General features: G+C 64.8%; 3 protein-coding genes across 10 annotated transcripts; 1 reads left to right on the forward strand and 2 right to left on the reverse strand.

Annotated features, from left to right (window-relative positions):
* Positions 1 to 145: 145 nt before the first annotated feature.
* GPX4 (glutathione peroxidase 4) lies at positions 146 to 2484 on the reverse strand. The gene is made up of 7 exons (XM_028126409.2): positions 2363 to 2484; positions 1410 to 1504; positions 1182 to 1326; positions 928 to 1079; positions 768 to 792; positions 475 to 534; positions 146 to 396 (listed from the first exon to the last, which is right to left on the reverse strand). The coding sequence occupies exons 1-7, from the start codon at positions 2444 to 2446 to the stop codon at positions 364 to 366; spliced, it is 594 nt and encodes a 197-aa protein (XP_027982210.1). The 5' UTR covers positions 2447 to 2484; the 3' UTR covers positions 146 to 363.
* A 2811-nt stretch (positions 2485 to 5295) lies between these two features.
* Positions 5296 to 12663, forward strand: POLR2E (RNA polymerase II, I and III subunit E). 3 transcript variants are annotated; one of them, XM_088018645.1, is made up of 8 exons: positions 5296 to 6648; positions 7594 to 7768; positions 9572 to 9687; positions 10322 to 10402; positions 10838 to 10938; positions 11058 to 11136; positions 11256 to 11335; positions 11579 to 12663. In XM_088018645.1, exons 1-7 carry the CDS (start codon positions 6184 to 6186, stop codon positions 11319 to 11321), a joined length of 1083 nt encoding a protein of 360 aa, XP_087874771.1. In that variant the 5' UTR covers positions 5296 to 6183; the 3' UTR covers positions 11322 to 11335; positions 11579 to 12663. The 3 variants fall into 3 exon arrangements, with proteins under 3 accessions (XP_087874771.1, XP_027982097.1, XP_027982098.2); XM_028126296.2 differs by having other exon boundaries at positions 5304 to 6648; positions 11450 to 12663; XM_028126297.2 differs by having other exon boundaries at positions 6499 to 6648; positions 10880 to 10938; positions 11450 to 12663.
* A 2075-nt stretch (positions 12664 to 14738) lies between these two features.
* On the reverse strand, positions 14739 to 26010 carry ARHGAP45 (Rho GTPase activating protein 45). Of its 6 annotated transcripts, none has more exons than XM_088018453.1 (23): positions 25788 to 26010; positions 24529 to 24859; positions 22640 to 22783; positions 22332 to 22416; positions 22176 to 22248; positions 21748 to 21814; positions 21507 to 21644; positions 21365 to 21429; positions 21100 to 21210; positions 20927 to 21007; positions 19422 to 19604; positions 19112 to 19249; positions 18832 to 19022; positions 18616 to 18737; positions 18444 to 18527; positions 18176 to 18280; positions 17897 to 18069; positions 17414 to 17602; positions 17199 to 17336; positions 16876 to 17102; positions 16550 to 16760; positions 15808 to 15916; positions 14739 to 15452 (listed from the first exon to the last, which is right to left on the reverse strand). In XM_088018453.1, the coding sequence occupies exons 1-23, from the start codon at positions 25875 to 25877 to the stop codon at positions 15121 to 15123; spliced, it is 3387 nt and encodes a 1128-aa protein (XP_087874579.1). In that variant the 5' UTR covers positions 25878 to 26010; the 3' UTR covers positions 14739 to 15120. The 6 variants fall into 6 exon arrangements, with proteins under 6 accessions (XP_087874579.1, XP_087874572.1, XP_087874582.1 ...); XM_088018446.1 differs by having other exon boundaries at positions 18176 to 18295; XM_088018456.1 differs by lacking the exon at positions 25788 to 26010 and adding an exon at positions 25575 to 25758 and having other exon boundaries at positions 18176 to 18295; positions 18832 to 18959.
* Between the last annotated feature and the right edge of the window lie 958 nt (positions 26011 to 26968).

Below are 26968 nucleotides of genomic sequence, written 5' to 3' on the forward strand. Positions count from 1 at the left end.
CAGCCCTAGGAGCCCAGAGCGCTCAGAACTCGGGAAAGCCTGGGGAGTTGCCAGGACCTGCCCCTGAACCAAAAGGGGCCCGGGACAAAAGCCTCCCCCACCTGCCCCCCAACCCCACCCCAGGGAGGTAGGAGCACACAGCAGGTCAATTTGTATGTTTTATTCCCACAAGATAACCAGGGATGGGGGGGGGGGGCGCCAAGCCTCGAGCCGGGCCGAGGAACCTTCCTCCGGCGGGGGGTGCACGCCGAGTTCTCGGGTCTGCCCCACCAGCGGGCTGGTTTTCAGGCAGACCGTCATAGGTGCCGGGTAGAAGGCTCCGAGGGGCAGGGGCCGTGGGGGCGGGGGCGCATACTTGTGGAGCTAGAGGTAGCAGGGCAAGTCCTTCTCTATTACCTGTGGGGAAAAGGGGGGGTCAGGGGTGGCCTCTCCCCTTGGCCCCCACCCCAGAAGGCTCGGCGGAAAGACACCTACCAGGGGCTCTTCCATGGGACCATACCGCTTCACCACACAGCCGTTCTTGTCAATGAGGAACTGCCGAGAGAGGCCACGTCAAAATGGGGGAAGCCAGCAGTCGGGGGGGGGGTGGAGGTTCCAGGGGGGCTGGGGGCAAGCAAGCAGCCCCCCACCTGCTGCCCCGTTTGGGCCCAGGGCTGGAGCACTTTGGAGCCGGGCACTGAGCTATGGCTGAGTAGACAGGGGCCCCGGGGGCAGGAGCCAGCCCTGGACACAGTCCCATCCCCCCGCAACTGCCAGTCTCCTCTTACCTTGGTGAAATTCCATTTGATGGCACTACAAAAGCAACGTGAAGTCATGAGGAATCGGTGGCAAAGGCGATCCTCCCACACACGCCCCCACCTCCAGCCCCAGCAGGGGAAACTGCCCTTCCCTCTCCCCTCCCCTCCCCTCCCCCATCCTCCCACTCACTTTCCCAGGATGCCCCTCCCCTTGGGCTGGACTTTCATCCACTTCCACAGCGGGTGAGCGTCGTCCCCATTCACGCAGATCTTGCTGTACATATCGAATTTGACGTTATAGCCAGCAGCGAACTCTTTGATCTCCGCGTTACTCCCTGGCTCCTGTGGCAAGCAGGGGTGTGGGGGTGAGTGAGGAGGGGCCTGCGCTCCCGTTGGTCCCCTCTCCCCACACCGGGACACCCGGGGACACAGCCAGCCACGCACCTGCCTCCCGAACTGGTTGCAAGGGAAGGCCAGGATCCGTAAACCGCCCTCAGCGTATCGGGCGTGCAGGTCGACAAGCTGAGTATAGTTTACGTCTGTTTTGCCTCACTGCGAGGCCACGTTGGTGACGATGCACACGAAGCCCCTGGAGGTGAGATGGCCCAGTCAGGCCAGGTCAGCGCCACCAGCCTTTCCCCTGCCTCTCCCACCGGGCACTTAGGTACCCACCGGTACTTGTCCAGGTTAACCATGTGTCCATCGATGTCCTTGGCGGAGAACTCGTGCATAGACTGAGCACAGCGCCAGTCGTCTCGGGACGCGCACTGCAAGGCAAGGGCGCATGAGCGGCGTGGGGACTTCGGGGCGCCGAGCCCGGAGCCCACTGCCACCTGGCCCACTCGCCCGGCCCGGGGTCCCCGGAGGAAGGGCTCCCAGGCGGATCCGCGCCGAGAAAACCAACTCCCCGGGGCAAGGAAAAACTGAGGACTCCTCCTCCTCGAGGGCGCACCCCTTTGCGCAACAGTGCACATTTGAGAGAAGACACCGACGCCCAGAGAGGGCTGGGGCCCCGCGCGCACCGGGTCTGGGCACTCGGCGCTACAGCCGCTATCCCGGGTCGCGAGCTCCGCCTGCCCTGGCCTCTCGAGACAGGGCTCCTCCCGCCGAGGGAGCGCCCTCTTGCGCCCGCAAGTCCCCGCCTTCCGCCGCCGGGGGACTCGGCGCCGCCGCCTCCTGCCCCGCAACCGGCGCCGCTGCCCGCGGCGACCCGGGGAGCCGGCGGCCGCGCGGCCCATGCCCGACCGCCTCCGGCCGCGCCTGTGCCCACCGAGGGCCGCGCCCGGGGGACAAAAAGGGCCGGTAACCAGGGCGCCCGTCCGCCCGTCTGTGACGCCACCAAGCAGGGCCCCAGGGCCGCGCAGGGCGGGGACGCCCCGCGGTGCGTGACCCGAGGTTTCCAGCCCACCGGGCGCCCTCCGCTCGCCGGGCCCGGCCGGGGACGCCAGCGACCGAGGGCGCCCAGCCCCCCGCGGCCTCGACGCCGCCGGCCTCGCGCGGCCCGCAGGCGCCCAACGGGGGTGCCAGCCGCCCAAGCCCTGCTCCCGAACGGCCCCCGCCGAGCCCACCGCGGCCCCGCGCGCCCGCCCAACGGCCCGTCGGCCCGCCGCCGGCGCCGCGCTCACCATGGTGCTGGCCAGACCGGGCGCTGCCAAGGCCCCGCACAGCAGCGCAGGCTTCAGCAAGCGGCACAGGCGGCTGAGGTTCATCGCGGCGGCGGGGGCGCCGGAGGCAGCGGCTCCTCCCCTCGCCGAGCCGACCAATGGACGCGCGCCGGCGGGCCTCTCCTCCGCGCCCTAGACCACGCCCACCGGCGCCCTCATTGGTCGGACTCGCGGGCGGGGCGGACCCATGGTGACGCCAGCCAATGGGAGGCCGGGGCGAGGGGCGGGCGGGGTCGGGGTCGGGGCCAGGCTGCGGCTTCGCTGCCGTGGGCGACGGCGCATGCTCGCCGGCGGGTGGACTGCCGGGTCCACGCAGGCGGCGCGCGTTGATAGGTTTAGGACGGTTATCCGGGTGGTTGACCTCAGCACCGCGGGATGCCTGACAACTTGAGATATTACTGGAAACCCGTGGTGGGGGGCTCGAACTCGCAGGAAAACCGCCCCAGTTCTTTGAACACTGGAGGTTTTCTTTTAAAAGGTAATAAAGTCACACGGGGTCGGACTCCGGCTCACTCGCGACTGCGGTGTCGCTGCGAGGGCGTCTCACCCGGCCCGTGGGCCCAGAGAAGGCCCGAGGCCACCCAGCGGCGAGCGCCCGCCGTTAGAATGGGCACGTGAGCGGGGGGGCACTAACCAGGTGACCGTTAGCGGGCCCCGGCGGCCACGAGGACGCGCAGGTGTGTGCCGGGCTGGTGTGTGCCTGGCGGGTGTGTGCCGGACAGGAGCGGCGCACACCGGAGAGAGTCGTCTGCGCGCCCCACGGTGCACGGCCGCCTGCACACGGGGCCGCCGTGCTTGACCTCTGGGCTTATGAGTTGTTTTTTTCACTCCAGGTTCTGGCATTCGGCCAGGGTACAGAAAACAGACCCGCCCACTCTTGGGACCTGAGTCAAGGAATTCCTCCGCGGGCCCGGCTGCCCCCGCGCCCAGCCGTCACTGGACTTTGACCTGTGCTGCAGTCAGCATCTTGCCCCCTCTCCGACCCTCTGGGGAGCATGGCTGCAGAGGCTACAGGGGCAGGACTCTCTGGGCTTGGTTCACTTGGGGGAGCCAGTGAGACCCCCCTTGTCGGCCTCCCACCCAGGCCTGCCCAAGTGCTGGCCAAGTTTGGTGGTAAAGGCAGCGGAATGGGGAAATCCATTCCAGGGGCCGCCTCCCCATTCCTTGTCTTGCACAACCGTCTGGGGCTTCCTACCTTCGGCCCGGCTACCAGAGGCCCAGTCGTCAGCGGCACCTCTTGGAGGGGAGCCCCCATTGTCTCTGCTGGGCAGCCTCGTTTCTCAAAAAGCACCTAGTCCCCCTCTACTTCTGCCTCCTTGGAACGACAGGGTGGTATGGCCACATTGGTCTGACTCATTGGAACTATGCTCAGGCCTTGCCAGCGTCTCTGCGGTCCCCCGAGGCCCACCTGCTCCCATGAGCCCTTTCTCCCCCCTCTCCCTAACGTCCACAGTCCTGTTGCTGTCTCCACCTGCCACCCATACCCGGGCCCTCCCAGGGGACCATCGAGGCCAGCCCTCCTTGGGCCCAGCCGCCCCCAGCCCCAGGTTCCAACAATCCTGCCCAATCCCTTGACTCAGATTTGCCCGTCACTCCAGCAACCTAGACAGACACCATTTCTCCCATCTTAAGTCCGCTCCTAGCCCTCTCCCTGTCCGCCTTCGGCCCCCTCTCCCCTCGGCACCTACGTCCACATCTCCCAACTCCTTTACTCCCACAAATCCCACCCCGGCCGGGCCGCCGCCTCATCTGCCCCCGTCAGGGTCACCAATAATGTCTGCTTGGCTAACCCCCCGCCTAATCTTCAGGTGTGCTCAGACTCGCTGTTGGGGGGTCTTGTGGATTGCTTTCCCTCCTCCAGACACACCTTCTTCACCGCGTTGCAGGGCACCTGGCAACCTCTTTATTCCACTTCAGAGGGTTCATGTAACACTGCTGGCAACCAGTAGCCAGGTCCCCTGTGAAGTGGGTGTTGTTCTCATTCCTGTCCCACAAGGCAGGGGGAAGGGAGGCACTTAGGCAGAAAAGGGTTGAGTAATGTGCCTCGGTTCACGGAGCCAGGATTGGCTGCTGCTTCAGGGTCTGTGCCCTCCCCTCCTCTTGGCCTCTGAATGCTGGCAGTGTGTCGGATCTGTTTGGTGACCTCATCCAGGCTCCAGTCTCCAATGACTCCCACATGCCTGTCTCCACTTGGACCTTGCCCTGGATTCCAGACTCATACCCCATTGTCTGCTTGACATTTCTCCTTGGGTCAACAGGAACCTCCTTCTTTCTCTCTTTCTTTCAATTTTTTTTTTTTTTTTTTTTTTTACTTATTTGACAGAGAGTTAGAGCCAGAGAGCACAAGTGGAGGGAATGGCAGCGGGAGAGGAAGAAGCAGGCTCCCCACTGAGCAGGGAACCGGATGCAGGGCTCCATCCCAGGCCCCTGGGATCATGACCTGAGCCAAAAAGGCAGACGCTTAACCATCTGAGCCACCCAGGCGCCCTCTGTCTTTCAATTTTAATTTTAATTTGTTTTTAATCTATGCCAATGTGGGGTTGGAACTCATGCTCCATCAGCTGAGCCAGCCAGGTGTTCCTGGAGCCCCATTCTTTTATTTTTTTTCAATTACTTATTGGAGAGAGAGAGTACATGAACGAGTGGGGGAGGCGCAGAGGGAGAGGGAGAGAGAATCCCAAGCCGACTCTCCACTGAGCCGGGAGCTCAATCCCATGACCCTGAGACCATGACTCTAGCTGAAATCAAGTCAGAAGCCTAACCAACCAGGCTCCACCCCCCCACCCCCGCCCCGCCCCGCCGCACCCTCTGCCCTCGGAGCCCCCTTCTTATCTGCCGCCTACACCTGTTTCTCCCTGGTCTGTCCGCCCTGGTCCCGGCTCTCTTCCTCCTCCCTCTCTGTCTCTTCTCCGAATCCTGTCCATCGGCAGATCCTGTGGGGTCCACCTTCAGAACACCAGGAGCCCGCCCACGGCTCACCCCTACCCCAGTTGGAGCCCCCATCTGTGGCCAGGTGGCCCTCCCCTGTCCCCTCCCTGGTCTCTCTGCTGAAATGCTGACAGTGGCTGAAAAAGAAAACCCAAGCTCTTCAACCCAACCAGCAAGGCCTCCCAGGGTCAGCCCCACTACACCCTCTAACCTCTCCTCCGCCTCCCCCCACAGGCCTCCTTGCTGCCAACACACCCGGCAAGTGAAGCCTCAGAGCCTTTGCACACTGCACCCTCTGACCCAGACACCTTTCTTCAGACATTCACACAGCTTCCTCCCTCTCCTTCGGCCTTTTGCCAGACTCTCTCTTGCTCCGCGCCTTCCCTGACCTCCCCGCTGGAAACTGAAAATCTCCCATCTGCCTTAGCTCCCGTATTCCATTGCACTGTCACCTTCTAATGCTCTTGTTGTGGTCGAGGTTTCTATTTTGTCTCCCTGGGATGTAAGGGGGCCTTGGCCTGTTTTGCTCGCCGTCTCTGGGAACGTATCGCTGGAAGAGAAGTTCCTGGTGGCCTCCAATGGGGCGAGCACTGAGCCGGGAGAAGGGCGGATGCGCAGTCGGGGGCTGGGGCTGTGGATATGCAGGCAGAGGCCCGCTGGGGCGCAGGGGAAGGACAGGGCGCAGACAGAGCGGGGAGCACTTCCTAAGCCCAGGGGCTGTGCCAAGCTCCGTCCCTTTAGATTCTCAGCTAACTCTCTGAAACGGGGACACTTTATTTCCATTACACAGAAGGGAAAACTGAAGCTCATGGGCATGAAGTTGGACGCGGCCCACAGCAGACGGATGCATATTTATGGAGGACCTGCTACGTTGCCCGGCCGCCTCTGGGGGGGCAGGCGAGCCGACCGCAGACCCCGCCCGCACCTCGCTTGGGCCTCTCCCGATTCCAAACTCCCTACCCAGACGGGCGCTGAGCCGAAACCACAACTCCCGAGAGGCCCCGCGGCCGAGGCCACGCGAGAACTGCCGAGGCGAGAGTGGGCGGTTCCGTTTGCTCGGCTCTCGCACCGCCCACCGGCGCCCTCGGAAGGCCCGGGCTGCCCTCGGCGCTGCCGCTCCCGAAGAGGCCTCTGGAGTCAGGCGTTCGCTGTCGACAGCCCTGCACGGCGCGGTGCGGGGGCTTGGCCGCGGCTCGGCGCAGGCGCAGTCAGCGCGGGTTCTTCCGCGGGCTCAGGCGCGTGGAGGGCGAGCGGCGGCGGCCATGGACGACGAGGAGGAGACGTACCGGCTGTGGAAGATCCGCAAGACTATCATGCAGGTGCGCCTGCGCGGCCAACGCGGGGAGGGCCGGCCTCGCTGCGCCGGGCACGCGGCGGCTCGGGAGGGCGGCGGGAGCGGAGGGTCGGGGAGGGGACCCCGCGGGGCTGCGGCCGACCCGCGTTCTTCCGCTCGGGCGTGCTCCCGGGGGGCCTGGCGCGGAGCCCCAGAGCCGGGGGCGTGGGAGGAGCCCTGCGGGTCAGCCGGCCTGACCTGCCGTCCAGCGGTGTTTCCGTCCGGCGGCTGCCCCTCGGTCTCGGCCGCCGGCTTCGAGTTTCTCGGGCTGATCAGGACGACTGATGGCCGCCGCACGCTGGCCGAGCGTCCGTGCGTGCCCGCGGCTCAGCCGCCCCGGGACTAAACCCAGGCAGCCGCCTGCAGCGTCCCCTTGGCAGAGCTGCTCTAAAAGGGGCACCAAGAGCGGCGGACAGCGCCGGGGGTCCCGGGGGCTCTGCGCCGAGAATCGGGCCAGGGGTCTCCTGGGGGAAGGGGGCGGTGGGCGCGGGGCTGAGCGGCGGCTCTGAGCCTCCCTTTCTCCGTCTGGGTCCTCTTCAGGCCGCGCGCTCAGAGAGCCCTGACTTCTGAGGACTGGCCCTCAGCCTCTGTGCCCTTTCCCAACCAGTCTGCCCTGCAGCGCCCCTCCCACCCTCTGCCTCCATGTGCCCCAGGCGCCTGGCCATAGCTCTGCCCTGCTTCCCAGTCACAGCCTGTCCCCGAGGCTCAGGATAGGATGACCCGCTGTGTGGCAGCTGGCTCTGTGCAGGCGCTCTCTCGGGGTGTGTCGTGGTCTTTGTCCCCACCTTCCCCTTCCTCTCCGAGCTCTACATGCACCTGTCGCACCAGGCCCCCAAAGCCCGTGGCATTCTCTGCAGGGGCCTCGTCCGGCCCGGGCTCTTCCCGCCACCCCTCCTCTGCCCCGAGCTCACTTGGCTGGTGTTCTCTGCAGCTGTGCCATGACCGTGGCTACCTGGTGACGCAGGATGAGCTGGACCAGACACTGGAAGAGTTCAAGGCCCAGTTTGGAGACAAGCCGAGTGAGGGGCGGCCACGGCGCACAGACCTCACGGTGCTGGTAGCCCACAATGACGACCCCACTGACCAGATGTTCGTCTTCTTCCCAGGTGAGGGCCTTGCTGGTCCTGGGTGGCTGTGCGTCTCCTAGGGGTCACAGTTCTAGTAGAGCCATCCAAGGGTCTACTCAGGGGTCAGCTCCTAGCAGCTGCCTGCTGAGTGACCCAGTGTCTGCACAGACCCTCTTATTCTGCCCGTTCCGGGAAGGGAGCTCCTCCTCCCCCCTGGGGATGATGCCCTTGACCTCTGAACTTCTCTGAGCACCTTGTCCAGGTCTCCGCTGTTTCTTCCTTGACCGTTTTCTCTGTCCAGCAGGATTATCACAGGCCTCCCCGGTGGGCCCCCGGCCCCCTGCTGATGTCAGACTCACCTGTGTCCTCTCTGACCCCACATCTGTCAGCACATCTTCCACTCCGTGCTTCTCATTCCCCGAAGCTCCTTCCTGTGCTGCTGCAGGGTTCTCACCCTGTTCTGGGCCCGGTCCACCCCCTCACCACACCCTTTCCTCCGTGCTCTGCCTGCTCAGTGTCCATCTGTCATCCTCGGAGACCCGAGTTCAGGTGCCTCCTCTTCAAGGAACTCCTTTAAGCTCCAGGTCAAGCAGAGAGCCCACCACAGGCTGTCCCAGGACCCCTGTGTTCCTCTGTCTTGGCCCCTCCTGCACTGAGGCGGCCTGATTGTAAAGCCCATAAAGGCTCGGAGGCCGGGTGTGTAGTGAGCACTCTGGGGGCCCAGCCCTCTGCCTAGAATCAAGGGGGTAGAAAACATCTGCAGGATGGACCTAGCCTGTGTCAGGCGTATTTATTGGAAGCCTTGGTGCCTAATCACGTGCCTCCCCGTGGAGCTGTCTCGGCCTCCTCAGAATCTGCCTGGTGGCAGGGTCCTCCCTCGAGTTGGACAGGGGCACGTCGTGTTCTCAGATGGGCCCCAGGACAGGACTGAGGTTGCTGCCGTGTTAGTCCGCCTGGACTGCTATAACAGAGCCCCACGGACCGGCGGCTTTGACGTCACACTGGTCCCCTCCCGGCGCTGGAGGCATGACGCTGAGACCAGGTGTCGGCAGGGCTGGGTCCTCCTGAGGCCTCTGTCCCTGGCACGTAGACGGCCGTCTCTGTGTCCTCACGGGATCGTCCCCCTGGGTCTGTGTTCTCACATCTTAGAAGGCCACCAGTCTTGTCTGAGTAAGGCCTACTCTAACGACCTTGTTCAGATTTAACCGTCTCTTTAAAGACTTTGTTCCCAAGTACAGTCATATTCGAGGTACTGGGGGTTAAGACTCTTAACAGTAGGATTTTGGGGGACAACTCAGTCCCTGACACTGCCCGTCAGGCGAGTGAGGGTCTGAGGAGATGTGCTGCACGCACATGAAGGCCTGGCTGGGAGCCCCGCACACATCCTGGAGCTGGCAGCCAGTGGCTGACCTTCTGCTAGGCTCAGGGTCCAGTGGGTCTGGCCGTGCAGGGATGGGACCGTGGTCCCTCAGGTCAGCTGACTTCACGTCCCTTCCGAACGTGCAGCCACCTCGGCGGCACCTAGACCAAGCGAACTGCTTCATCTGGGGGTTTGCAGACCTTGGAACCATTGAGGCACCAGACCAAACAGGTTCACAGATCCTAGTTCCAGAGAGGATCCATTAGGTGGGGAGAGGCAGGGTACCTTTCAGCTCCCCAGGAGATGTGGAGGAGAACCAGCACCCTGGTTCCCATTGGGCTCGTGGGGAAACTGAGGCCCCAGAGAGAAGAGCCTGTTCCCGAGTGGCGCTGGGACGCCTTGGTGAGAGGTAGAGCTAGGATCAGGGCCCCCCAGGGAAGAGCGGCCTTTGCAGTGTAGACCACCATGTGTTCTGTCCCCAGAGGAGCCTAAAGTGGGAATCAAGACCATCAAGGTGTATTGCCAGCGGATGCAGGAGGAGAACATCACCCGGGCCCTCATCGTGGTGCAGCAGGGCATGACCCCCTCCGCCAAGCAGGTGGGCGTGCATGTGGTCCCCCCTCCCCCAGGTGGGAGCCCGTGCGCCTCACGTTCCCCCTCCCCGGGCCCTGCGTACAGTCTTCCCCCAGGGTTGGCATGCTGCCTGCTGGTCCCTGGGGGTGTCGGCCCCATGTCCTGATGGGGCCTCGGTAGCTTGGCATCCGAGAAGGAGCAGCTCTCCCACATAGGCCTCCCAAAGCAGGCCCAGTGCTGTGGCAGCCGATGCCTGCTGGGAGAAGCCAGAGCGGTGAGGTGGCCCGTGTGGGTGCCCGCGTCCCTGAGTGTGGGCTGGACAGGTCCGAGGGGAGGCTGGTGTTTGGGATGGTGGGCGAGCAAGTGGTCTCGTCCCTGTGCAGAGTTCTCGCAGTCCCACCAGCACAGGGACAACCGTGGGAGCGTTTTGTCAGATGTCACTGTTTGTGACACCAGGCTGAGGCCTTGGAAACATGTCGGGGGGGGGGGTGGGCTCTTCCTCCTCGAGGAGTCTCGCTGACCAGCGGTGGGATTTCCTGATTTATGACGCGTGGAAGGAAGCCCCCTTTGGCTGCCAGCCCGCCATCAGCCTCTGGGGAAGAAATGGGGTGGCGTCGTGTTGGCCCTTGGCTGTGCATGAGGGTCGGCCTCTCTTCCAGTCCCTGGTAGACATGGCCCCCAAGTACATCCTGGAGCAGTTTCTGCAGCAGGAGCTGCTCATCAACATCACAGAGCACGAGGTAGGGGCCTGAGCACGGGAGCTGCTGGGGGGACGGCAGAGATGTGGCCCCCGCCAGATCATGGGGGGCGGATGGGGATGTGTCCGGGCAGCAGCGCTCCCTGTTTGGGGGTGAAGATCTGCCAAAGGAAGTAGAGCGGGGGTCTTCAAGTGTGGCCCTGGGTGGGAAGCAGCAGCATCACCTGCGAACCTGCCACGAGTCAGGAAGCTGGGGGACGGGGGGGGGAATCTTCTGCCCCAGGGGTCCCCAGATTGTGCCCCACGGCCCGTCTGCGTGAGCTGCAGGCTCTAGCCCCCCATCCACGTGTGGAATCGGCAGCAGCGTGGGATTGCAGCCAGGGCCTCTGTGACGTCCCTGAGCGCCTTGGGAGGGTGGTTCACGCCAAGGAAACAGCCTGCGGCCCGCCCTGCTGCCCTTTTCTGTGTGGGGGCACAGTGGGGTCCCTCGCACCCCTGGAGACTCAGCTTCTCTTGGCAGCTGGTCCCAGAGCACGTCGTGATGACCAAGGAGGAGGTGACCGAGCTCCTGGCCCGGTAGTATCCTTTCGGCCTCTGCCCTGGGCCCCTCCCCTCCCCTCCCCTTCCCTCCCACCCGCACGCCCCTACTCCCACCCCAGCCAGTGGAGCCTGGGTTTTTCCCTGACTGAGCTTCTCAGTAAACTCCGAGAGAACCAGCTGCCCAGGATCCAGGCCGGAGACCCGGTGGCCCGCTACTTCGGGATAAAGCGAGGGCAGGTGAGACGTTCCACCCCAGCCCCCTTTAGAGCCAGGGCCCTCGGGCATGCCGGCTCCTCACCCAGGCCCAGGGTCCTCGGGGAAGCCCAGCCCCAGCCCCTGCTTTCATGCGTCCCCAGGTGGTAAAGATCATCCGGCCAAGCGAGACCGCAGGGAGGTACATCACCTACCGGCTGGTGCAGTAGCGCCCGGCTCCCAGGTGAGGCGTGGCCACGGGGTCCGACGGGACTGGGTGGGGGGCCTCTCCCTTTTGGGGTGCGGGAAGGGCCCATCCAGGAGTGAGCCCTGTCTTCCCATTCCCCCCCGCCCCCAGCCCTCTGTGTCACCTCCTGGAGGTCCTCGGAGGCAGCCCCACTTCCTGCTCGGCTGGTCTCACCTCACACGGCAGTCGTAACACGTGGTCGTCCGTCCTTCTCTCTCCCACGCTGCGGCCTGGAGACAGATGAGGCTGTGGCCACCGCCCCCCAGGAGCCTCACCACTGCTGCTCTGGACCCCGGGGCGACCTTACCTGGATGCTGAGCCCCACCCTGGGCCCTGCGTGAGTGTGTGCCTCCGGAGGGGACAGGAGACAGGACGCCTCAGGGAGGCCTGCAGCAGCTGGTGACCCACGGCAGCCCTGGCTCAAGTCTCTGGCCAGCCCCCACCACTGTGCTGTCACTGGGCCACCCGAGCACACCCGGGGCAGCAGGGAGCAAGCTGCTATTTGACGCTGGGTGTTCTTAAAAATTAAAAGTATTTGTGTAAATAAAGTGGCGTATCTGGAGAAGCAAAGCAGAATGACAGGTCTGCAGCGAGTGGCCTTGCTCGAGGCTCTGGACGCTGGGTCTGCTCCCCTCCCCCCAGGGTGGCCACGTCCAGGCACGTCCCTGTCCAGAGTCTGTGGTGGGGGTGGGCAGTGTGGGGCACGGCAGTGCTGCTGGGCTCGCTCTCGGCTCTATTCCTGGTGTTTTTCTTGCGTCAAAGTTTGTGGTCAGGTTATCCAGTTTCCCCATAGTGTCTAGTTTCAGAAGGCCTTCCTGGTTTGGGTTAAAAGGTTTGCTTTTCTTTTTGTTTTAATAGCGGCTTTATCGAGACCTAGTTCACATGCCACAGTGTATGCATTTGCAGCACACCGCTCGGTTAAGTACCATGAATTTTAGACCTTGTCATCACCCCAAAAGAAACCCCGTCCCCATCAGCCGTCACCCCCTCCCCGGCCCCCGGACCCCCACGAGCCCCCTTCCCATCCGCGGATGAGCCCGTTCCGGACGTGTCATCCACGTGGACTCACACCCCGTGTGGCCTTCTGTGTCTGGTTCCCTCCCTGAGCATCGTGGGCTCGGGGTCCGCCCCCGGGGCCGCGCGTGTGGGCGCCTCGCTCCGGCTCACGGCTGAGGGACGCTCCCGTACGTGGGGGACACGCTGTGTGTTACCTGTCCAGCTGCAGGGACACACAGTCTACTTACCCATTTACCCTCCACGGACACTGGGTTCATCCATTTTTGGCAGTGATTTGTGAATAATGTTGCCGTGGGTGTTCGTGTACACATTTGTCTCGACGTGTGGTTTCATTTTTTCTGGGTGCGCATCTAGCCGTAGAATTGCTGGGTCGCGCGGGAGTGGGTTACCCGGTGGAGAAACCGCCAGGCTGTTTGGTGGCCCGTGTCAGACCCGCAAGGCCTTGTCGGTGCTGGCTGCTGGCCGCCCTGTGGGGTGGGGTGTGGCTGTGCATGTGGTTCCTTCTCCCTGATGACTAACCGTGTGAGCTGTTCTCTTGGCTTAGAGGTCACGTGCATGTCATCTGTGGAGGAAGGTCTGCGCGGCCCCTCGCGTGCCGTGGAGTTGGGCCGCGCGTGTCCCTGTCGCTCCCGGCACGCAGCCATGGGTATTGCATGTGGGTCTCTTAGCACATACGCACTTGGCGGAGGTGTGTTCTGTGATTTAGATTTCTCAGATACCTGTTCATAAGTTTGGTGTGTTTACACGTGGCCTTAAATTCTGCGATTGACTCCTGGGCCCAGTGTGACACAGGGATGCACTTTCCCCTTGGACAGCCTGGGGTCTCGATACTTTGTAGAATGGCCAGCGGGTCCTCCTGTGCATGCGTACAGGTCCTCTCCCGTGGATCCATCCGCCTGTTCAAGGGTAGAGCTTGTCCCCTCCCCCTCCAAATACACATGCACTGTTTTCCAAAGTCAGCTTGTCCAAAGTAAGCCAGACCCAGAAGGACACATCCCGCAGGACCCCACTCCCAGGAGGTCCCCAGAGGAGTCCCGTCCACACAGACAGAGAGGAGAGGGTGGGAGCCGGGGCGGGGGCAGGGGGTGGGGACAGAGTCTCCGTGTGGGGAGACTGGAACGTTCTGGAGACGGAGGGTGGGGGTGGCTGCAGGGCCGAGTGAGTGGGCTTCACGCTGCGGAGCTTTGTGCTTAGAAATGACAAATATTCTGTGTATTCTAACCACAGTAAAAAAAATAAAACTTGGTTATTGGTCTTTACGCCTCACGGTGGGGTTTTAATTGTTCTTTGTGTTTTTTTAAATAAACGTGCAAAGCCATGAGAGAACGTGTCTGACTACGGAAGTCGAGCCGTGCAAGGAGTCTCCAGTGCACGACACAGTGACTCGACTCTTCTCGGCATATTCACATGGCCCCAGAGCCCTTAGTGACAAGCCTGGCCAGGCTTCGGGGGGTGCTTTCCGTGACGTGTGCTATTTGATTAAGCGCCGTAAATGGAAAGCTGCTGTCAGCCTGAACACTGGATACAGTTAAAAGAGTTTTATCTGTTAATTCTTGTGACCCTTTTTGAGATGTATATTGGGTCGGCCAATTTTTTTCTTTGAAGGGCCAGAAATCGGTATTTCCAGTTCTGGGCCAGATGGTCCCTGTTGTACTTTGGGCAGCAGTAGCCACAGGCAGGGCATAAACGTGTGGGCATGGCCGTGTGCTGTTAGCCAGCGTTGGGCCACTGTTTGCTGGCTCGGTGACCTCCTTTTCCAGATCTTTCTTAGCTGCTGCAGAGCGTTCTGTCTGGCACTGATGCTGCTCACCTGAGCTGCGGGGTGGGCTGCAGGTTTCTGGGGGCCAGCCCCTCCCCCCAGCCGTTTATGTCCTGATGGGTGTGAATTCCATCTGGTTTTTTGCAGCAAATGAAAGGTTGGGTCTTCCCGCTGCTGAGCTGACCTTGACCCTCCCAAGATCAGCACAGCCGGGGTGAGGGGTCAGTAAGAGGAATTGGGGAGGGTCCTCGGCTGCTGCCGGCTGAGGGTTCGCTGTGCTTCCCCACAAGGTGGCCACAGCTCTGAGGCTGCTCAGTGTAAAGGAGATTTGCACTGCAGGTGCTCGGCCCGGCCGCATTCCAGGGCTTAGTAGCCACATGGGGCCGGTGGCGGCCAGCCCGACAGCCTGAATGGACAGCATTTCTGGAAGGTTCCACCAAGCAGTGCTGGGCCAGAAGCTTCTAGGAAGTGCTTATTTGACGCTGTGTGTGCACGGCCAGCCTTGAAGGTCCCTAACTGGGCTATTTTACTGGAATTTCTCTTCCTGCGAGTCGTCGCCAGCAAGGCACCAAGGAGATGCTAAGTCGACTGTGGCCCCCTCCCACACCGCCAGACAAGATGGGCTCAGATCTAAAACTTTATTTTAAGCAAAATAAATGTGCATTTGAAAATCTACGTCGTGACGCAGGACCGACCTCACCGCGTGCCTGCACCCCCGGGGCCCGACGCTGCCTCCTGGCCCCTGCCATCTGGCTTCCAGTGTAGCCTCCGTGGTGGCCCAGTGGCCCGTGGGGTGGCTGGCCCCAAGGGCAGGGCCACTCAGCAGGGGCGTACGTGGCCTCTCCGTCCACACGAGCCCCAGCACGCAGGCGAACACAGGGCAGGCCTCACCCAGCCCTGCTCCCAGAAGCTTCTGGAAAGGGCAGCAATGTCCTTGGTGCATTGGGCTTGGAGCGGGCCTTGCAGGGCCTGGACATCCACAGGGACTGGACATGCAGTGCCCCAGCTAGACAAACTCCGGCTGCCTCTCCTGGCCTGAGCCTGCTTCGACCCGCCCACCGCGGAGCCTCATGGCGGGCAGCTGGACCTCGGCTACGTTGTTGCACTGGTTGGCGTTGTACTCGGAAAGCTGCTGGGCCAGGCCCTCCCCGGCCGCAGCCGCGTCTCCCAGCTGCTCCTCGCTGCCGCTGCGGCTGCCCTGGCCCTCTTCGGCGCTGGCCTCGCTGCCCGGCTTCTCCAGGAAACTGAGGCGGTGCACAGCACCCCTGTCCGCTGGGGACAGCAGGTCTGAGGCCTCCTCCACCTCAGAGTCAGAGTCATTGGAGGCCACCTGGGATTCTGGGAGGTCAGGAAAGGCGGGGGGCGCGGGCAGGAGCAGGGGAGACAGGACAGACAGACGTCGTGACCAGGAGGGCCCTGGGGCCCACTGCCTGACATGCTGTCACCCTCACCAGGCCCGACTCCCTACCCCGGGACCGCCCACCCACAGCCAAAGGGGCAGGCTCTGCGCACAGGGCGCACGGGGCCATGCACAGGGTACCCCCTCCGGTGTCTACACAACACCTCAGAAAGGCATCTCTTGGCTGGTATTTGCGACAGGTCAGAAAAGCTCTCTCCGTGGGAGACAAACCCACAGCCGCGCAGCGCCCAGGCACATCGCCCAGCAGCCTGCCTGGCTGTCCCCACCGCTTACCTGGGCCCCCGTCTGCAGCCTCCTCCTGCAGGAGGAAGGCGGCCCCCGCACTCGCCTCTGGGTACGGCACCTGCACCATGGCCTCAGCCCTCTGCACATACGTGCTGTCCTACAGATGGCAGAACAGGGCTCAGGGATTCCGGCCCATCCCAGCTCTGTTCTGTTGTAAATTGACTAAAAATTAAAAAAGCCTAAAACTTGTTAGCACCCTGTGCAACTGTACATGTGATGACACTGAATCCCGTGTCGCACATGGGCTGCACTTGTCGCACTGGGGCAGCAGGCTGAGGTCCTGCGTGGACACCAGCGTGTCCTGCCGCCCCTGCACACCCACAGGCCCCTGGAGAGGGATGACAGACCCTCCACGGGGACCGGAGCACGAGAGTGAGGTGCTGGGAAACCAAGCACGCAGAGCTTGTGGAAGTGAGAACCGGTGGCCCAGCAGCCAGGTAAGTGGCAGGTGGACCCGGCGGGGCAGCACGCAAGCCCAAGCCTGAGGACGTGCTGGAGGCGGCGCAGAGATGGAGCCAGACAGGGCTGGGCTCCAGAGGCAGGTGGAGGAGGTGCGGCCACGGGGCCTTTGCACCAGCAGTGAATCTCTCCCAGAGTTGAGCCCCCCGCATCGGTTCTTTGCTTAAAAATGCCTCCGAGGCCCCTCCTGACCACCCTGCTGAAACCAGGGCTCTTGGTCCCGGCCCCCCTGCTCAGAGTGGGCAGCCCTGGGCCCCGCCACCACCCTCACCTGGCCCCCAGGCACCTCCTCGGGCTCCTCCTTGAAGATCAGGCCGTAGTGGGCAATGAGGGTCTCCACGACGCGGGCCTGGTGGGGGTAGTCGACCAGGGAGGACAGGGACACGGTGGCCTCGGTGGGCTTTGGCCGCAGCAGCGTGGGTCCAAACACAATGCCCAGGTTCCCCGGAGTCATCTTGTTGTCCTGCTCGACCTCCACGATCCTGGGGGTCACGTGGACTCAGGAGCAGGCATGAGCAGACGCCCCCCGGGCCCCTGCCCACCTGGGCCCCTACCCGGCTGGCCCTCACCCGGGCCCCTGCCCACCTGGGCCCTCACCTGCGCAGGTGCCGTAGCAAGTACTGCAGTGTGGCCCGGTTCTCGGGAGGCAGGGCCTGCAGGAGCTCCCGCAGCCGGCCCGCCATGGCGGTGGCCGCGGCCTCGCTCTCGACCACATCTGCCCGACCCCGCGACGCCGCCTTGGCCTCTGCCTCCGCCTTCAGGTTGTCCTTGGCCAGACCCACGAGCTCGTGGTAGAGGCGGAAGGAGAGGATAGGTTCGGGCAGCTGCGGGGTGACAGGTCGGTGGGGTCCGTGGCCCCGGCCCGGCATCCCCACCCCTGCCCTGGCTGGTGTGCTTTCAGCCCCGGCCCCCCGCCCCACCTGCCGCAGGTAGAGTTTGAGGACGTTGCTGATGTCGTGGGGTGAGGCCTGTGACAGTTCCACCAGCTCCTTGCCATTCTCAAACGCCTGGCACAACTTCTCCACGCGTGTCTTCACCCCGTTGACGCGGTAGATGCCCTGTGGGGGCCGCCGTCAGTCTGGGCCCACGCCCACCCCCAGGACGGAGCCCCCACTGCCGCCCCCGGGGCAGGCACCTTGGTGTGCAGCGCCCGCTGCTCGATCTCGCAGACGCACTTCTTGATGATGAAGGGCACGCCGTCGGTCGTGCTCTGGGCCGCCTGGGAGAAGTCCTGGCCGAAGAGCTGCAGGCGGCCCTGGAGTTTCTTGTGGCCGCACTGGATGGCCAGTGTCTCCAGACACTTCTTGTGGCAGGCCAGGCAGCACTGTGTGGGCGGGCGGGTGCCGAGCGAGTCAGCCCCCAGCCCCCAGCCCCCGCCACCTCCTCTCTGAAGCCCTCCTGACCCTCCCCTCTCCATGGGTGCCGCACCCCTGCCTGCCACCCGGGCCTGGGTCCTCTGACCGCCCGGCCGGCCCCCGCTCCAGGCCTTGGCACCAGTGCTGACCTCTGCCCGCTGTCTCTCCCTCCAGGGCCCTTGGGGTCTCCACATGCTCCCCCTGGCTCCCAGCTGAAGGGAGCTTGCTGAGCACGCGTGCCCGGCCGTCGGAGCCCCACTCACCTCCTCACACTCGGCACCCTGGAAGTAGACATAGCTGTTACACTCCCTGCACTTGGCCGGTGTGCGCAGTTTCCTCAGCCGGTGTGTGCGGGCAGCCTTGGACAGCCCCACGTTGCGGAAGGGCCCACTGGGCATGGGCACTGGCAGCTCGGGGGCCATGCCATTGAGGTCAGCTGGGGGGTGGGGCAGGCGGTCAGCCTCAGCAAGGCAGGTCAGGGCCAGGCCCACTGGCCGAGTCCAGAACCCCTCCCCTGGATGTCCCGCTCAGGGGCCCCTCACCCTGCTCGAAGGCTGACGCCCCTGCGCTGCCCTCCTGGTCCGCCAGCTCCTCGCTGGACGACATGGTGCCGCTGGACGACATCCGCTCCAACTTCTTAAAGTCCCCTGAGCAGGAGGCGGCTGTCAGACACCAAGCCCACAGGCCCAGACCACGGGTCAGCCGGACCCTCCCCAGAGCTGGCTCACAGCGGGTACACCCTCCATGGCCCTGGCCGCACGATGAGTGCCCCCCCCAGCCGCCAGCCACCGGGCTGACAGGTGCCTTCACCTGAGCCAGGGCTGGGGTCCAGGCTGCCGTCCGAGTCTGACATGGTTGTTGGCCACGACTTGTGCACCTGGTGTCCACGCCCACCTGCAGAAGGAGGCATGTCCCATGGGGGCGGAGGGGCCAGGGGAGGCCACGCCCACCCTGCACCCCTGCACCCCCGCCCCGCACTCACCCCTGCGCTCCTTGGCAAGTGCGCCATCGCTGGGCCCACCTTCCTCCTCAGGGCTGCCGGTGGCCTCTACCCCCGTGGCGTCACTGACGAGGCTTCCCTTCCGGGGGCGCATGACCGGGGACCTGGAGGGACAGGGCGGGGGTCACGGAAGCATCGGCATGGCCAGCCCCACGGCGGGGGAGGCCCCGCGCCCCGGGCACGCGCAGGGGGCCGTACCAGGCGTTGGTGGAGACATGGGGCTCAAAGTCGTAGCGTACGTCGGGCTCCTCGTCCCTCTGCAGCTGGCTTACGTACGACGCGTACTGCTGCCCCGGGTCATACAGTTTGCTGCTTTCGCAAAGCATCTGGAAGTGCACAGGCAGCGAGGCCGTCTGCATGTGCAACATCTGGTAGTAGGAGATGGTGGCCTACAGGCGGGGCGGGCGTGCGCGCGTGAGCCACACCAGACGCGCAGCTGACCCCGCCCCGCCGGAGCGCAGGGACTCCGGGCACGCACCGACTTGATGGTCTGGTCGCTCTGCCGGATGACCTCCTGGATCTGCCGCAGCACCGTCACCTTGGTGTCCTCCAGTTCCTGCTTCTGCGTCTTGGCGTCGGCCACACACGTCCGGTAGGTGGCCATGGCTTCCTCTGCCTAGACGGGGGCCGGGGGGCACACAGAACCCTCAGCCGGTACAGGCCTCGGACGCCGCCAGGCCCGCCGCGGGAGCCCGGGCCGCAGAGAGGGGAGGGAGGCCCACCTGCAGGACGCACCTCTGCCGGGTGTCGGGATCTGCCCTCCACGGCCCCTCCCCGGCCGCGCTCACCTTGTTCTTAGCCTCCTCCTCCAGGCGCCGCCGCTTGTCCAGGGTCTTGGAGGCGGCGGCCCCGGGCCCAGTGACCGCCTGCTCCTCCTCGGCCTTGGCCGCCAGGAAGCGAGCCTTGCTGTGGTCCTCACAGCGCTGCGAGTAGCCCTGCTTGGCCTTGCGCAGGTTGGACTCCGCCTCTTGCTGCAGGCATGGGGGTGAGGACGCCGGTCCAGAGCCATCGTCCAGCTGGGCCCGGTCCCCTGGCGTCCCCCCCCGGCCCCCAGCCAGAGGCTGAGTCAGGCCCCTCCGCCGCCCACACGTGCCCACAGCCCACAGCCCACAGCGCGACCGGGGCCCTGCCCCAGAGCTGACGGCCGGAGAACAGGAGAGACTCCCACAGTGGGACCCTGGGAGGACCCTTACAGCCCCGAGGCAGGGACGCGAGCTCGGTGACCCGCCGAGGGCCCCACCCGCCCCCGCCAGAGGGGCAGCCACGCTTCCGTCTCTCACTTCCCCTCGTGCGCAGGAGAACAGTGAGGCCGCCCCGGCAGGAAGCCAGGCACCCTCAGGGTTGGCAGGAAGAGCGCTAGGTCAGAAACCAAGCGGGTATTGTGGGGGCCACACCTCGCAGCCTACACCATCAGAGGCTTACACGTAAATGAGCTCGTACAAATACCAGGAGAAGCCCTGCAGAATATTTAAACACAGCCTCGAACGCGTGACACAGGACCCAGGAACCATGTGAGAAAAGACAACAGCTGACGCTCACAGGCTTCTGCCCGGAAAAACAGGCCGCAGGTGAAATCAGAAGTCAAAACAATAAACCAGGTGCTGGGGCGGCGGGGGTCTGTAGCTCACATCAGCCAGGGCTGAGTTCTCTAATATGTCAAGAGCTCTGGCAAATCAATAAGAAATAGGCCCTCGTCCAATCCAAAGTGAGCCAAGGACAGGAAGTGAGGGTTCGGAGGACGAAAGCAGCTACAGCTCGGGATCAGCTCGCAGGCCCACACCCTCCCCCAGCCCGCCGGCTCGGGGCGCACGTCTGACAGATGGGCCCAAGCAGTCACAAACACCAACAGCCCAGCAATGACCAGAATGTCCACCAGTGGGGTCTAGTGCAACGAGCCAAGCGGCCGACAGACCAGGACGAGCACGCGGCTCGTGGAAGGGGGTGTAGAAGGCCGGGAGCGGAGGAGCGAACCCTTGCGGGGGCACAGGGGGAGGTGCGTTTGCCGGCTGCGCTGGGCCTGGAAGCCACAGGCCCTGTCAGCAGAGCTAGACAGCAAAGATCTAGTAGCTTTGGGAAAGTCTCAAACGGAATGTGGCAAAGAGAAACGCACCCTCCAGACCCGGGAGAGCCTGTCTCCCGCCAACCCCACGCGCCCTGGACCGCGGGCCACGCCCCGTCTCCCCACTCCTGCCTGCACAGCTGGGGCTGGCGGGCCTGGCGTCCATCTGAGGCAGAGGCACCGCAGCCAGCCCCATGCGGTTCCTCCTGCGCCCCCCCGCCCCCACCGGCGTACCAGCTTCCTCTGGGCGCGGTGCCATGACTCCTTAATCTCCTTCCTGCGCTTCTCATGCTCCAGCCGCCTCAGGTTCAGGGGCTGGGGGGGGACAGGCTGTGAGCAGGCGGAGGCCCTGGTACAGCCACAGTCCACCGCCGCCCGCCCGCCTGCCCGCCTGCCCGCCGGCGTACCTGCATGAGGGTCTGGGTCTGCAGTGTGCTCACCCCCTGCACCATGCCGTGGCCAAACTCCAGGTCCTGCTCCAGGGCCAGGGAGTAGATGGACAGCAGGGGCATGTGGGGCTGTGGGGGGAGAGCGGCGGTCACGGGGGTGGGGGCTACACAGCCTCCCCGGCTCCCTCCGCGGCTGTCAGCATCCCCGGTGCAGGTGGGAGAGCCCGGCCCTCTGGCCCCGCCGGGCGGGGCTGACACGCACCCCCAGGCCCAGGGACCCCACCTCCTGCATGAAGCTCTGTCTGCAGTTGTGCACGATCTTCTGCACGCCTTTGGCAAAGTCCATCTCTGCGGGGGTCGGGGAGCGGTGTGAGTGCAGGGCCGTGGGGGCTGGCCCCCACCAGAGCCTGCCCGGCCGCTCTTACCCAGCGAAGTCCGCTTCTCCAGGTAGCCGATGAGGTCCTTCATGTACTTGGCCATGTTCTTGGCGTACTGCAGCGCGGCGTCCACGCCCCCCTCACAGCGCTGCAGCAGCATGTCCACCTCCTCGGGGGGCAGGCCGCCTGCAGAGCACCCGCTTAGCCCAGCCCGGCGCCCCCAGCCCTCCCTCCCACCCTCGGCCCCCCACGCGAGCGCCTGCCCATGTGCCGCTCAGAGGATGCTCACCCGCGTCACAGTCGTCCGCGCTGGGGGCGGCGCCCTCACTGCCCGGTCCGTACAGGTTCTCCATGGTCTGCTCAGGAGAGACACAGGTGCGTCTGCCCCTGTGCTGGGCTCTGTTCGATGCCCCCATGCAGGAGACAGCCACGCCTCCCCCCCACCCTGGACGGAGGAGACAGGAATGCCACTCCCGACCCCGACCCTGGACGGAGGAGACAGGAGGGCCCCCCACCCTGACCCTGATCCTGGACGGAGGAGACAGGAATGCCACTCCCGACCCCGACCCTGGACGGAGGAGACAGGAGGGCCCCCCACCCTGACCCCGGACAGAGGAGACAGGAGGGCCCCCCACCCTGACCCCGATCCTGGGTGGAGGAGACAGGAGTGCCCCCCTGCCAGCCTGGCCCCATGCAGCATCCGGGCCCCCTGCTCACCTGGCTGGGGTCCCCAGGGGGCACTGACAGGAGAGTGCTGCTGTCCACCTCCCCCATGAGGAACTCGGACACGCTGCAAGGCAGGGAAGGGTCAGCATCAAGAGACACGCGGGCCCCGCACCCCCAGCCCCACTCTGCAGGCCCCGCGGCGCTCACGTGTTACTGAAGGAGAGAGCGATGGTCTCCAGGGCCTTCTCAAACTCCTGCTTGTCAGACTCTTTGTTGCACTCATAATGGAAGCCTGGTGGGCAGAGACAAGGACCAGGGGGCTTGGCCCACGCCGGGACGCCACCACCCCTGCCCACAACTAACTGAAGGGAGCCCTTAACCCAGGAGCAGCTCGAGAGCAGTTGGGCCTGTCAAATTGCTAGGCACCCTTGAAAACATGCTTCAGACGTCCCTTCCTCCAGGAAGCCCTCCCGGGGCCCCCGGGGCCCTGACTGCCGTGCCCGGGGCCGGCTGACCTCTGATCTTGGCAATGAGGGTGCCAGCAGCAGTGAGTGACTCCACGGTGTTCAGCAGCGGGTACTTGGAGATGATCTGACGCATCATACGAAGGGCCTCCCCCAGGTACTCGTGGGCCAGCGGCCGGCGGGCCTCGAGGAGGTCTGCCGGGCAGAGCGGTGTGAGCAGGGAGGAAGCCCCCGGCCCCAGGGAAAGACTGCTTGCCTCCCCCCCAGAGCTCCTGACCCCAGTGGGGAGACTGAGGCAGAGGCGGGACCCCAGGGGAGGCACAGGCCTCTCCGGGCGGCTGGCCAGGTCCACGAAGGCCAGACCGTGGTTTAGGCAGTCCCTTCTGCTCAGGACACTCTTCATGTCCTTCCAGAGCAAACTCCCGCTTGCCCTTCAAGTTACAGCCCTGGCACCCTCCCCCTCCATGCAGCCCCACAGGCCCCTTTCCTGCCACGACCTCTCAGGGCTGCTCAAGGTTCTGTCGACAGCAGAGAGGGACCTGGGGCGGGGGGCAGGGGGCGGCCAGCTGGGAGGACAGCCTTGACACCTGCCTGCCCTCGGACCCCGTGCCCGATAGACGACGCTGTCCTTTCTCAGCCTGAGGACCCCCGCTGAAGGTCCCCACCGGTGAGAGCTCGGCCCCAGCACCTCAGGCTCCGGCACAATCCAGGGAAGGCTGGGCCACGCCCCTCCCCGGGACCTTCCTTCTGCGCCCCCCGCCCCGCGCAGCCCAGGTGCTCCCAGCCGGGCCCTGCACCGTCCCCCACCTTGGGGCTCGCTGTTCTCGCGCCCGTCACAGTGCTGAGAACGCTAGCTACAGTCTGCTATCCCACAGGCCCCATGACGGCCCCATTTCACATATGAGACACCTGAGGCTCAGGGGAGGAGGCCCAGCAGAGGAAGCGCCGGACTCAACCCACATCCTCTCTTCCAGGTGGCCCAAAGTGGGTACAAGAGTGCCCTGCCCTGTCCCAGCCTCCCACAGGACGCCCTCGGGCTCAGCCCCGCCCAGGCCTGGCCTCCAAGGAAGTGCAGGGATCGGAAAGGAACTGAGATTAGACAGTTTCCCCAGGAAGCCGCTCTGGCCCCCCGCCCGGACCAGATAACCCTGGGGGGCTCCCACCTCCCGCCCAGCAGGGGCCAGGCCTCTGGAGAGGCTGCTGGGAGGCTGAGGTCAAACCCCAGCTCAGGCCCCTCCTTGGCCAAGAGAGCCGGGGGTCAGGGCCCCACGAGGGGCCTCAGTTTCCTGATCTGTAGTGCAGGCGCCTGGGGGGGGGGGGCAGGTCAGAGCGCCAGGCATGGTTCTGGCACTGTGGTTTTTGGGGAGTGGGCAGCGGCCGCAGGCTGCGCACGAGGTGCCAGGGACAAACAGGAAGCAGATGAAAATAACTCGGCAGGAAGCTGGGCTGTCAGCGCCACATGGAGGAGAAAACGGAACTGCCATCCCAAACAGGCCACTCACGCCGGCGGCTCACATGCTGGTCCTGCCCCTTGTCCCTCCTGGATCCCTCTCCAGCCAGGCCCCGTGGCTCCAGCGTGCCCTGCCTCTGCTCTAGCATTCTCTATGGCTACCCGTGGCCCTCAGGAGAACAGCTGGGCTCCCTCAGCCCGCTGTTCTCAATGCCTTCCTGCACCAGTGGTGCCCCAAAACTTGTTCCCCCAAATGCATCTCCATTTTATGTTTCTGAGCCTGTATACGTGATGTTCCCTCCGCCTCAGTGCCTTTCTCTGCTCCTGGCCTCCGAACTCCTACTCATCCCTCAGGACCCTGGCTGCCATTCATCGCCTCCTGAGCCTGCCGGCTTCCCTCCCTCCACCCTGCCTTGAGCCTGCAGGCTCTGACATCTCTGCATCCGGCCCTGCCTGCCACCCAGGCCTCAGTGGTCCTGCCGCTTCTCACCGTCGCTCAGGACACACTCCTTGAGCTTCTCAAGCGCCTTGGCGAAGCGGCCCACGTCAGTCAGCAGCTGGGAGATGTCCTCCACAGTGTCGGGGCAGGGCCCCTCGATGGGGAGCTCGGCAGGGCTGGCTGTGGTCAGCGGGCTGCGATGGCCCCGGCCCAGCGTCCAGGAACTGGCGCCGGACAGCGGGAAGCCAGCAGCGCTGGCATGGCGGCTCAGGCTGGTGGGCCGTTTGAGGGTGCCCGTGGCCTTGGCATTTGAGGCTGCACTTGGTGGCTCCAGGCTGGGTCCAAGGGACACAGCATCAGCCCCATCTTTCCTGGGCAGCTCCTGGGAGGGTGGGGGGCAAGCTGATCATGGTGTTCCAGCCCAGGCATGGCCTCAGTTTCCCCAGAAACGAAGTGGGGGCTCTGGAAGGTCCTTGGCCTGACCCCACAGGGATCAAAGGCCAGAGGTCAGAGGGCCGAGATTTGGTGCCCTGCCCCGCCCACACCTGTTACCCAACATCCTCTTCCCCAGCGCTTTCACAAACAACGGTCTCTGCCCAAACCACAGCCAGGGGTGGGGCCTGTGAGGGCGCGGGGGAGGGGCACCCCACTTCCTGGTGGAGTAGGGAGGGCCGGAGGGGGTCCTCAGCCCTTGTAGCCCCCTCCCGGCTGCTGCAGACACCTCTACTCCCTGGTGAAGACACTTCTGTCGATTCCCGGGCCCCTAAGAGTCCTGTAGACCCCCAAGTTCCACAGACACCCCCAGGCCTTATAGATGGCCCCAAACCTTGTAGCCCTCCAGACCCCAGAGATGCCCCCAGCCCTACACCCAAGGGTCTTGTTTCGTGCCCTGCTGCCCTATAAACCTTGGGCTCCCTAGCCGAGCTATAGCTCTCACCTCCCATGGCACCGCTGCCCCCAGACTCCCTGACCACCACCCTGTGGTCCCAGACCCAATGCCGCCCCCGCCCTGGCACCCTCCCGACCCCTCCCTCGGCCCCACAAGCCAGCCCTGGTCGACGAGGAGGGATGCGGTGGTCAGCCCAAAGGGCTCCTACCATGAGCCGAACGCCAGGGTCCCAGACTGTCCTGCGTGGCCCATGCCGTCCAGCCCGGTAGGGGCTGTAGCTCGTGTGAGCCCCCCGCCGCCGGCCCAGCATGGAGCCGCTGGGTCCTGGGCCCCCAGCACACTGCACACCCTTGGGCCCCTGCCGCCTGGGTGTTTCTCCAAGGTCCCCGCCCGCTCTCACTCCCCACAGAGGCTCACTCACCCCCAAGGGCTGTGGGCTGGGGCTTCCCGCCCGGTTCTTCTTCGAGATAGAAGGGGTTTTCATGAGCTCCCGCTTCTTCCTGGAGAACATGGTGCGGCCTGGGGCCAGGGGCCTGAGATAGGCGGGCTGGGGTCTGTCAGGCTGGGGGTCTCAAGCCTGCAGCGCTCAATAGTGGCTGCCTCAGGCCCACATTGTCGCTGGCCACCCCCTCCCCAGCTGTCAGGCCCACGTGACGGGCCCGGCCCTCATTGGCGGGCCCTCCCCCCCCACAGGAAAAGGCCTCCGGAGGGAGGCAGTGCCGGTGACTGGTGACACAGACCTGCCCCCCACCCTCCCGGGCCTCAGCCTGCCCCTCCACACAGCGGGCTTGAAGGTGGGGTCCCAGGTCCCACCCCCAGCTCGGCTCTCAGGAGCTCTGCACGTGCGCGGGCCCTGCCTCCCCGGCACATGGCGGGGGCACACGGCGGCAGACGGCAGGGGTGCAGACCCTCAGTCGGATGCACCCGGATGCCGCCGAGGGCAGGATGACATGCAGGGACCCGGACAGGTGTGCAGACGTCAGGAAGCTCACCCATGAAACGGACAAGCCAGAGCTGCTTTCTCAGACCCTGGGCATGGACACCTGCTATCCAGCCTCCCACCCTGTCCCCCGTCCTCTGGCAAGCTGGTGGCACAGGGCACGGCAGGCCACCGCCCCCCCGGCCCTGTGCCCACGGTCCAGGGACATGCACATGGACCCCCAGGCACGCCAGGCGGCAGGACTGGGAGGCACGGTGGGAGTCATGCCTTCGGCCACCACTCACCAGCAAGAGCTGGGGCCTCCATGGTGCATGGGGACCCCTGCCTCCTCCCCTGCTCCCACAACCACCTCCTCTCTTCGTCAGAGCCCCCTCTCCCAGATGCTTCTCGTTACTTCTGGAGTCCCCCCTCCGTCCCCAAACCCTGACCCCTCTACCCTCCCTAACACTGCCCCCCACTGACCTCTGCTGGGAGGGGCGGATCTCCAGGGCACAGGGCCCGCAGACCACAGCCCTGGGTGCCAAAGCCAGCCAGCTCTCCAGGCCCAGGTCCAGCCACAGACCCAGCTGAGAAGTCCCTTGAGGATCCTTTGCCCACCACTCATTGCTCTGGGGCCAGGCTTCTGGCCTGGTCAGGAGGCCTGGGGTCTGTGCCACCCGCCC

The sequence above is a fragment of the Eumetopias jubatus genome, unplaced genomic scaffold (assembly GCF_037043125.1).
Source record: "Eumetopias jubatus isolate StellerSeaLion01/CBP00866 unplaced genomic scaffold, mEumJub1_p1.0 scaffold_1, whole genome shotgun sequence".
In the NCBI taxonomy this organism is placed as follows: domain Eukaryota; kingdom Metazoa; phylum Chordata; class Mammalia; order Carnivora; family Otariidae; genus Eumetopias; species Eumetopias jubatus.

Coding starts and splice junctions, on each gene's coding strand:
- POLR2E (XM_088018645.1), top strand. CDS start 6,184: ATGGAGGACCTGCTACGTTGCCCGGCCGCCTCTGGGGGGGCAGGCGAG. Junction 9,688..10,321: donor TGACCCCCTCCGCCAAGCAG/GTGGGCGTGCAT, acceptor CCTCTCTTCCAG/TCCCTGGTAGACATGGCCCC. Junction 10,939..11,057: donor ACCGAGCTCCTGGCCCGGTA/GTATCCTTTCGG, acceptor TGAGCTTCTCAG/TAAACTCCGAGAGAACCAGC.
- ARHGAP45 (XM_088018443.1), bottom strand. CDS start 25,676: ATGCTGGGCCGGCGGCGGGGGGCTCACACGAGCTACAGCCCCTACCGG. Junction 18,528..18,615: donor ACTTGCCAAGGAGCGCAGGG/GTGAGTGCGGGG, acceptor CTCCTTCTGCAG/GTGGGCGTGGACACCAGGTG. Junction 18,296..18,443: donor GGACCCCAGCCCTGGCTCAG/GTGAAGGCACCT, acceptor GGTGTCTGACAG/CCGCCTCCTGCTCAGGGGAC.